Source organism: Oreochromis aureus, linkage group 7 (genome assembly GCF_013358895.1).
Source record: "Oreochromis aureus strain Israel breed Guangdong linkage group 7, ZZ_aureus, whole genome shotgun sequence".
In the NCBI taxonomy this organism is placed as follows: domain Eukaryota; kingdom Metazoa; phylum Chordata; class Actinopteri; order Cichliformes; family Cichlidae; genus Oreochromis; species Oreochromis aureus.
In genome coordinates, this window is record NC_052948.1 from 3,103,228 (window position 1) to 3,113,495 (window position 10,268).

The 10,268-nt window shown below is 40.0% G+C and overlaps 1 protein-coding gene across 1 annotated transcript in view; it reads right to left on the reverse strand.

Annotated features, from left to right (window-relative positions):
* The window catches only part of fgd4a (FYVE, RhoGEF and PH domain containing 4a), a 44,060-nt gene extending 34,337 nt beyond the window's left edge, over positions 1-9,723 (reverse strand). The window contains exon 1 of the mRNA XM_031725977.2: positions 9,322-9,723. Coding sequence (XP_031581837.2) covers positions 9,322-9,424 — 103 coding nt within the window. The 5' untranslated portion in view covers positions 9,425-9,723. The remainder of the gene's footprint in view (positions 1-9,321) is intronic.
* Positions 9,724-10,268: the final 545 nt, after the last annotated feature.

The window sequence follows — 10,268 nt, forward strand, 5'->3', positions numbered from 1 at the left end:
CACACACACACACACACACACACACACACACACACGGGATGCACATATTTGATCTCTTGCTGTTTTCATTGACTCACGCCTCCCCTCCTCCATGCACATTGTTGAAGGTCAATAATAAATGATGGGTATGGTCTGCAGACACGAGCACATTCAGAGACACACATACACAAGAACAAAAGCTTCAAATACACAACAAACAAGGTACACAGACCAAAAGCTTGTCTCTACAGCAGTGGAGCACATCTGTCACAAAAGGAGGACAGGCAATGGGTCAGCATCCACCCCCGCCTCACAACTTGCCCTGGATTGGTTCCTATAATCATGCCATCCCTGCTGTCAATCTTCCCCTACAAAAAACCCCCAACAAGCAGCTAAAAATCGATGCAGACTGTGAAGCAACGGCCCTAAAGCAAAGCTGTGCAAGAGATAATAACACAGCCAGACTATAGCATTTATCTAAACATCAAATTGATTAAACAATTAGTTTACTGGAGAAGATGCTTTCGTTATCCATCTCGTCTTTCCACACAGTAAACACGCAGAAGAAATCTCATTATAATCCAAGCTGTATAACAAAATGAGTTCAACGGGATCTTTAACACTGATAAACACCTCATTATTTTCATGTTTGTGAGTGCGGCAGTGATAGCATACATGTGCAAGTATACACGCTCATTCACTGATTTTATAAAAGGCCAGTTTATCAAGCCAAACATCACCTCGATGACTGACCTCTTAAAGAAAGGCACAGGTTAAACATGAGGAGCACTGTGTGGAAATTCTGTCATATATACCCACCGATCGACTCTGCCTGTTTGAATGACTATTCAGCGAATGCTTTGTAAATCACATTGTGGCTAACAGGATTTACTACGTTCCCCTCTGCACCATTTAACACTCTAACAAGGGAATCACAATTCAACTGACAAGGCTCATCAGGTGCTCCATACTGACTGATGACAGACAGCGTGGGAGGGTGAAATTTCATTTGGAACCATAATCATAAATGTATGTCCGACATTTTTAACTGCAGTTCACAAATTCTGAGATTAGCATCTTAAAATCCAAGATAATAACACCCCACACCTCTCTGATTTGGCGTTTCTGCCCAACATCTGCTGACATGCCTGTTGGCAGAAAGCCCCCTGGTGGTTACAGTCGAGACTGCACACCTGCCTGACAGCTGTTTAGTGCTTAAATAACATCATGTTACTGTAAATTCCAATGTTTCATTTTTTAAACCACTTATAGATTTAAAAAAGACTCAAATGGAAACACCTGTTTATGTGCATTTCAGCAAATGAAATACCTGAGAGCTAAATGTCCTCTATTGCATTAACAGATTGAAGATTTTCCCAACACCCACCCTGATTTAAATGAGACCGACAAGTTTGAAAGTTTAAAACTTGAGATGGATGCATGTAATTCTGAAGATGTCCATGCGTCTAATGTCAAACTAATAATGTGAACAGAGAGCTCAATGGGTGAAGAAAGAGTTTGCGATAAAGGAGGGAAAAAAAATGATTTAGTTTTCCAGGAAGCACCTAGAAGAGGCTAACAACAACACTCTCAAGACTCTCACCAAGTGAAGCAAACAATGGCGCTAAATTTAGCTCATCATTATCATCTTCACATGACTACCAGACACTTAAGTTTTGCCCTTCCTCTACGCAGAACTTACTTTCTTGTTTAAGTTTTTTAAATACGACGTAAAAACAAGGAAGTAACATTGAGGAATCAGCCGCCAACTACCAGTAAAGTCTCCAAAGACGTAAGTGTTAATTACACAATATTTAAGAATTTAATTTGAAAACGTCGACAACTGCACTACAGCACAAACTAAAAGAGTGTGTCACCTTGCACACACACACACACACACACACACACACACACACACACAAATGGTCGCACGGACCATTAAGGGGCTGGTCATTATGCCTTACACACACACAGACCCTTCATCGCCTCTGGGACGTCGTGAACACATGGCCTTGAGCTGAACAAAAACACAGTGAGCAGGATTAAATGCCTCGAGGCAAACCCCGACACATCGAGCATTCTTTCATGAATGTAAGCATTTAAAAAGTAACAGACTATAACTGTTGTTCAGTTTTATTTGTAGAACTTGGTATAAGTGTTTCTTAACATGATGCTACATACCCCTAAAATAAAAGAGGGGATGTCTATACCATTCCTATTCCACGTCCATGCCATGATAACAGAATTTATTTATCATTATTGGTATAATTCTTCTAGTTTTCATGGCTACACTAAATCAAGAGAATCTTCTGATAGACTGGGCATTTGTTCCCACATTAGTATGATTAAAAAAAACAAACCCTTTTCATATGTCACATACACTAATATGTCATGTTCTTGCTGCTACTTCAGTGCTTACAGAAGCTAATTTGACTTAAAGTAACCATTCACCTTTTTTTTAAAGAGATGCTTAAATGTTCCCTAAACTAAAACCTCTCTTTTGAACACTAAAGTAAAAATAGAGAATGAATCCAACTGTGCATGTAGCAATGCTGACAAGTTGGGTCTCCACTGCTTCTTAGACTCTCTCCCACGTTAAAACAATGAGCATGGTGAAAGGAGCCGGGCTCGCTGGTGTTCCCAGCCTTTTCCTTCCTGCCAATGTGAACGAGAGCAGAATGTCTCACACCACTTCTCCTGGTCTGCTTTTAACTGAAGGTGACTCAACCCCTCAACAACACACAGGAGCCGAAGAAAGGTGCGCATTTAAGGGGCTGCAATGTTACAGCACACATACACTGTATTACATGAACACAGTTGTAAAAGCTCATCAGGGACGTTGCCAAAAGGTCAGAGTGGTTGGAAGAGGGTCTTAAGAGTGGGAGCCAGTTCCCAGGCCTCTGAGAACAAAACTTTTGTTTTTTCCACTGTGGTGGATTTAAATGCTCCCCTCACATGCTGCTGTGTTTCTCTGAGGCTGCAGGCAGGTCCGCAGGGAGGCCAACGCAGTCAATCGAAAAGAACATTTTAAGCACTCACTGTACATGACAAGTAATCGCCCTGTGTGAATTTACCAGTCATTCACGTTGGTAAACCGCAGACTGCTAGCGAAACCTAACACAATTAGAGTAGCGGTGCTGCAGAAGGCAAGGCTCTTTAAAGATAAGCAAGAACAAGCAAACACTTGACTGGAGGAAACTGCAGCACGACAAAGATCTCTGAAGTACAGCAGGAGGACGGGAATGTTAGAAATGGGATCTCTCTAACAGTTAGAAAACTAAAAGTTGCTAAAGGCCATTTAAACACTGACAACAGAGTATCGAGGACATTTCACATGTAAGAAAATGATTCACACAGGACTTTTAAAAAGCATGAAGAAGAAAGCTTTCTTCCCTTTTCAACAACACTAACTCATTGCTGTGTAATTCCTAATGAGAGGTTTCTAAATCTTACCATAGCAGCAGAGCAGACACATCTTTGACTTTTTACCTTTCCGGCTCCAAAACCAGTACTTGCGTCGTCGTTTCATTATCAGTCCAGTGTCTCTTACTTTAAAATGATAACCAAAATGGTCCCTCTAAACATATATATTCAGCTAAAGATAGTATTCATCCTCACTGTGTCGTCCAGCCTGTGAGAATCACCTACCAGAGGATATATCACGTCTCAGACAGGATCTCTGGTAGTCCATCTCATGCCCAAGAGTGAGGTGTAAAAAAAGATGAGGAAAGGAACGGTGCTACAAAGAAACACTAATGTTGCACTTCCCCAGTGTAAACCTTTCCAGTACACCTCTGTTTAGGACTTTCTGTCCTTCCTACTCCTATCTCAGCGCAAAAAGAGGTTCTGAGAGCACACTATGCTGCGCTTTACCCTACGATCCTGTAGAGAAAGATAAAAGATGAATCAGCAAGCCACAAACACATTTTAATCCTGTTGCAGAAGGGATGTCCTTGGTTTCGCAAAGGTGAGAACCAAAAAGGCGGGCTGTACGTTTTCACAATATCATCCTTTGTTAAACTTCCTCAAAGTGGAAGGCTCCTTAGCTCATTGGTTCCTTGGTGTCTAGCAGGCCAACACAGCAAGGCTGATTCCTCCTTTTCTCAGTTCAAACTAAACTTGTAAGGTAACAGTGTTGTAGTGGTCTGGGAAGGACCTCTTAGGCTATAACAATGCTTGTCAGGACCGGGAAAAGACACTCTCTCTCACACACACACACACACACACTGCAGTCAGGAAGCTCTGGTTGGCGCATGGAAAGAAAAACAGAATGTCCTGGCTGAAACATAGCAGCTATTTAAGCTTCTATTGATTGGGCAAACTGAATCTCAGACTCAGTGCATTAACATTTAGAAGTATATTACAACAACAGATTTACAATAAATTAAAGATCACCTGAGAGGACAGGCTGACCTTGAATACAGATGAAGATAAAAAACACAGAAGCGTCAAAGTAGCCATGAAATTTTACACAGAACTGGTGTGTTTTATGATGAGTTTATGTGTAAAAGTAAAAAATAACTGAATCAAGAGCTGCTTAAATAGGAGGTTCGCCTGGTTTTGCAAAGAGAAACAAAAGCAATAAACATGACGATTACTCTTCTCATTGATGCGGGATCATCTGCACAGTGTCATGCCACTCTAAAATGCAGCTGATACGGGCTTTGTTTTAAAGGACTACATTTCTCTGAAAGGGCCCTGCCACACACTGGGCAGTGACAACCATTTGTAAACATTCCTAAGTGTTTAATGCCTCCTACTGGAGCATTTGTGAACTGCACCAGTACCTCAAAAATAATTCTACTGTAAATCCAACAGTTTGACACAGTTTGTGTATGCAGCTCCTGACATTACACAAACACACAGACACAAAAGCCATGTTAGTGCACTACACACCCACAGTGATTATTCCCTGAGTAAACCGAACCTCTCCTCCAGACTTCAATGAGCAATCATCTACAGTCTGAGTCGTTTCCACCAGACAGAGTAAACTTTGGGAAGAAATTCCAATAAGGAAACAACTGCATTACTCAGTCTAATAAAGTTACACATTAACAAAAATACCTACACACCTGGCAAGTGGTTAAATATTATTTTACAACATTTTCACGCCAATGTTAACATGCCAGTGAATATAACAAATGTGAAAAGCACATCTCCGACGATGTCCTGAAAGTCAAGTGATAATAATAAAAAAAAAAAATCAATAAATTGATGAGGTTTCCTCCTGATTCTTGTGACTTTTTCACCGTCCAAAGAACAAAGCGATAACAAACTTGTGAATGGAAAAATACCAGACAAAAGTATCCATGGAAACCAATTAAAAAGAACTTTTAAAAACACATTAATTCAACATTTGATCCCAGACCTCAGGACAACTTGAGGGTGGATATTCATTTATTAACTTTATAAAATATTTATCCTCAAACTGAAGGTCTGACATCACAGATCAGCTGTGATGTGTTGAGTAGGCCACTACTATGCTTGGAGCTAAACAAATTTACTGTGACACCTCCACCTAAATCAGAATAATACTTCATAGTGACATGAAAATCATTTATAGTCATCTCATAGCAATTCATGTTTTACACATTTAAGTTCTGTGCGTTATCCTGAGGAAATGATCTTACCTGTTAGCAGGTATAGTAACCACTCCAAGAAAACCAAAACAAAACACAATTTATTTTTTTAGTTTTTACAAACACCTATTAGTTACATTTTCAATAAAATAATATTTTATAAATTAATAATCTGAGCTGCTGTTATAAAACTCTTAACTTTTGGAGTCATGCACACATACAGTACTGTGCAAAAGCTGAGTCACACCTCACTCCTTATACTATAAATAGGAAATGGGTGAAGCGATTTATTGAAACATATGAAAGTATACATGGAAATAGAATAAATAAGGCAAAAAACCTTTTTGTACAATTCTAACGAGCTTGAAATTCAGTATTTGGTATGACCACCTTTATTCTTTCGATGCAGCCTGAACCTGTGCAACCCTTCGTCTCATTTCTTTAAGTAGTCTGCAGGAATAATTCTCCAGGGTTCTTGAAGGACATTCAAAGATCTTCTTTCGATGTTGGCTGCCTTTTGTTCTGTCAAGATGACTCCTCATTGCTTCAGTAATGTTGAGGTCCGGGCTCTGGGGAGGCCAGTCCATAAGAGATGTGTGTGGGTTTTTCTATCCAGCTTTTACTGCACTGGCAACACGAAGCTCCTGCCATTTATAATTTAGTCTATTTTGATTTTGGCTGAAATGCAGCCTCAAATGATGGCAGAGCCTCCACCAATCACAGATAGCTGTAGACACACTGTTTCACATCTGTCCTGGCCTCTTGCATACATACTGTACCGACGACAATTTGAACCACAAATGTCAAATTTGCTCTCATGGAGGTTTTATCTCTTCGGTCTAGTTCTTGTGTAATGTAGCATACCTCATCTTCTCCTTGTTTTGCTTAACGATGGCTTCTTGACAGCCATCATCCACTGAGAGCATTTCTGAAGAGGCTTTAGCAAACACTACATGGATCAACTGAAGGGCCAGATGGATCTCAGGTTCTGTGTCACATCTCTGCTGGATTTTTTCCAGTTTGTTAAGGATGTGATTTTCAGATAGTGTTCATCTGCTGTACGTAGTTTTTTAGGGCTAACGCTTCTTAATTTGTCCTCCATTGTCAGGTTTCCTTAAAATTTGTAAGGATGTCGTGCACAGCATGTCAAGACAAGTCAAGTTAGCATTTAATAGCTCTTTAGGAATCAGCTCATTGAAACTTGTGAGGTACAAGGAAGGGACTGAAAATAAGTAAAAAAAAAAATAACAACCTTCAAAGACCTTCAGAAAGCAAGTCCAGCTTCTTGTTAGTTTAAATATAAAGAAATAAAGGGAATTATTTCAGACTCTTGCATAGTACATATAGATTTTTCCTCCAATCTAAGCCGTTAAGACTCTTTAATCACATTTTATTTACAAGATTTTAACTATGGTGTAACCACAGAAGTGGGCGTGGTGGGGGGCAGCGATTGGCTGCTTTCATCATTCAAAATGCAATCACACATGAAGCAATGCTTCTCCATAACCACATATATGATTTATGAGCAGTGTTTACTTATGTGGTTCAGCAAAGGATGTCATAGAAAAAAGTAATCACTGTTGAGCCACCGTGAACTAAACTGTAAAAGAGAACCATTGCTGGAGAGAGTTAAAGCCAGCGGAGGACAGTAAGACAGTTCAGCTCAGCATGAATGGCCATCAGTGCAGCAAAAACAATACCAGCAACAGCAGGCTAGCAGGCCACACAGCTGCTGATTCATACAGTCCCACTGCTTCTATCTTAGCACACAAAAAACAAACAGTCCCTTTGTTGGAGACAAACCGACGTGCTGTGAAGCTATTTGGACTCCACTGAATTCATTTTACTGTACGTGTAGATCATTGTGAGATGTTTCTAAAACATGGGCACACATACACAGATATATTCTGAAGGTTATGATGGTATCCAAAGAGATAATTGATATTTACATGGTGCAATCCAACTCAATTACACTGACACGACAAAAAAAGGGCTGACATGGTAACAATGTGTTGCAGGTTCAAAGGATAACAAACTTGCAGACCTAATAGTTTATTTCCTGACCTTTTGTCCCCAGTGACATGATCAAAACTGACACAAACGACTGCAAAGTCTGTCCTTCAGAGTAAAATAATGGCTTAGAATCCAAATTCATACCAAAGCTAGTGAATCGTCTGGCCTGAGTGAATGGAAGTAGAGCATAACAGATCATTAAAAGTTTAAAACCGTGTCTCTGCTGAAAGTCAGAAAATAACTGAGGTCAAAGAAATGCAGGCTCAGCCAGGCATAATAAAAATGCTGGATCATTAAGAGTCATATTGGATCAAGTTGAACAGAAGAAACAACTGCAGCAGGGGCAATTAAGTCATACGTATTAGTTCGATTCAGTGCTTTAACTCCCGAGAGCGATCATAGTTCATGTGCAGGTTAAATTTACTGTGACAGAACCAACATGGCAGATTTGTTGCTCGGTGCTAATAAACTGGCAGGGAGAATGACGGCTGGCTTTCATGGAAAGATGTTAAAGCCTCTCGTCTTGTGATGGAAAATGACAAATCAAATCAATTCTTCCAGAAATTAGCCAAGACTTCACATTAACCACATCAGTAGCCTGTATTGCTCAGTTCTCAGATTCAGTGCTGCATTTTGTTATTATCCCTTGGCCTATTATCATAAAAGCAGTTATACATAAAGCATAGACAACTCTGTATATGGTGACATTGTGCAATACAAGGGGGCAGTGATGATGAACAAGTGATTGCAAACACAAGGTGATTCAATAGCTGGTAATATTTGTGGGTATTTTAGGACTGAGCTCACTTCCTCACCTTAAAGGTGTGGACTTGTGACAGGAGCGGTCCACTGACAGGCAGATTTTATGATCTGAAGCCACCTTCCCTCTTCATACACGTAGTGATAATCACTGAACAAAGTTCACATCAAACTAGAAGTACTGTATTCTTAGCTGCATGTTTGCACAAGCATGCAGAAGGATTGCAAGATAAGACGATAAGTCTAAGCTGATCTTGCCCAGTCATAATTGTAATAATCATTTGGATCCTTTTTCAGAGTAATTTCAAATGTAAAACTGGATTAGCGAGCCCGGGCAAACTTTCAGTCACGAGTGCCAGGTTGGGGTTCTGCAAAGAGTCATCTGGAAGTTTGTTTGGTCACAAGTTTTTTTTTTAATGCATTTGAAATGTTAAGCTGAGATACAAAGTGCACAGAAACCTTTTGAGGAACACCTGAGAGGTGTGTGTACAGGCAATGTCACATGACTGCCTACTAATTTTTGTTCAGTCTGGTTATTTGGAAGAAAAAAAAAAAAACATGCCCTCCAGTCTGCAGATGGTTACACAACAGGTTGGGTCTTGCCTTTTAAACCCTTCATACCTGCTGATCAGCCAGCACTTCAGCAGTGGTGTGTAAACACGGGGCTGTAATGGAGGTGTGCCGAGTGTCTCACGGCCTGGCCATTCCACGCTTACCCAACAGGACTAAGGAAAACACATCACGGCTATGTGACAACTAAAAAAGTCACAACACTGAGTCACTACGTAACTGCACATGAGAGAGTATTTAATGCTTCTTGTGGTTTCTATGATGAAATATTGAATATTCAAGAAGTTGGATAAAAATGATCCAGATAAGTCGCACAATATAAATAACAGTTGAGAAATGAATCTCTCAGAGTAGCTTTGGGATTGTATCCTACATCTAATCATCAAACTGTTCCCTACAATTAAAATAAACGAACCCTCACCTGCTTCTCGTCGCTGCGTGGCGTCCAGACTTCGCTGTTTCCTGCGAAAAGCCACTCTGTTAAAGCTCTCCATTTTCCCCCGAGACTCTGACCGCTCAAGCATTCGGATACTTAAGTGACAGGAATTTCAATCTTCAAGAATAACCACGAAAATGTTGAGCAACGCGATCCCCTCCTCGCTGCAAGTTCACAACCACGTCCAGCTTCGCAGCGCCACTTACAGCAGACTGTTTGCCCGGGTCAGTCAGCAGCACTGAAGACGCGATGGATTTCGGTAAACAGACGTAAAATAAAAATAATAATATTCATAAATATGGAAAACTTATGTGAAAGACTTTCGGTTTGATTCAGTGAGTTCCCTCCAATGGCACCTTGATTGGGTGCTTCCCGAGCCGCACCCGCGTCTCCAGTCAGCGGGGCAGAAGTTTTTTTTTTTTTTTTTTTTTTTTTTTACAAACCTTACAGCGACTTGTGCGGTTTTCATTCCCTCGCACACACAAAACAAACGTTAATTTTAGATCCTTTAAATAGCAACGCAGTGTAAAATGGGGTACTCATACAAAACTAAAATATATTTAAAATAAAAAAGGGGAAAGTGCCCATTACGCAGAATAGGCCATTTATTTTCGTAATTATAGATTCGTGATTGCATATCACTTTAATGTCAAGCTAAAGCTAATTTTATTGGTAGTTACAATAATAATAATAATAATGCCTTTTTTAGCTGTTACCTTTTATATATTATTTTTTTATAATAATATGCAATATTACCAGTGGCACTTACTAAATGGCAGACCACATACTGCATGGGACTCTAGGAAATAGTTGTCACCCTTTTAGGCATGACACTGGCTCATACTGATTTTTTCCTATAGTATAATTTAGCATTTTAACCTATTCTGTGTTGTCTGTAGGAGCACAGGAATACAGGCACCACCATTACAGGA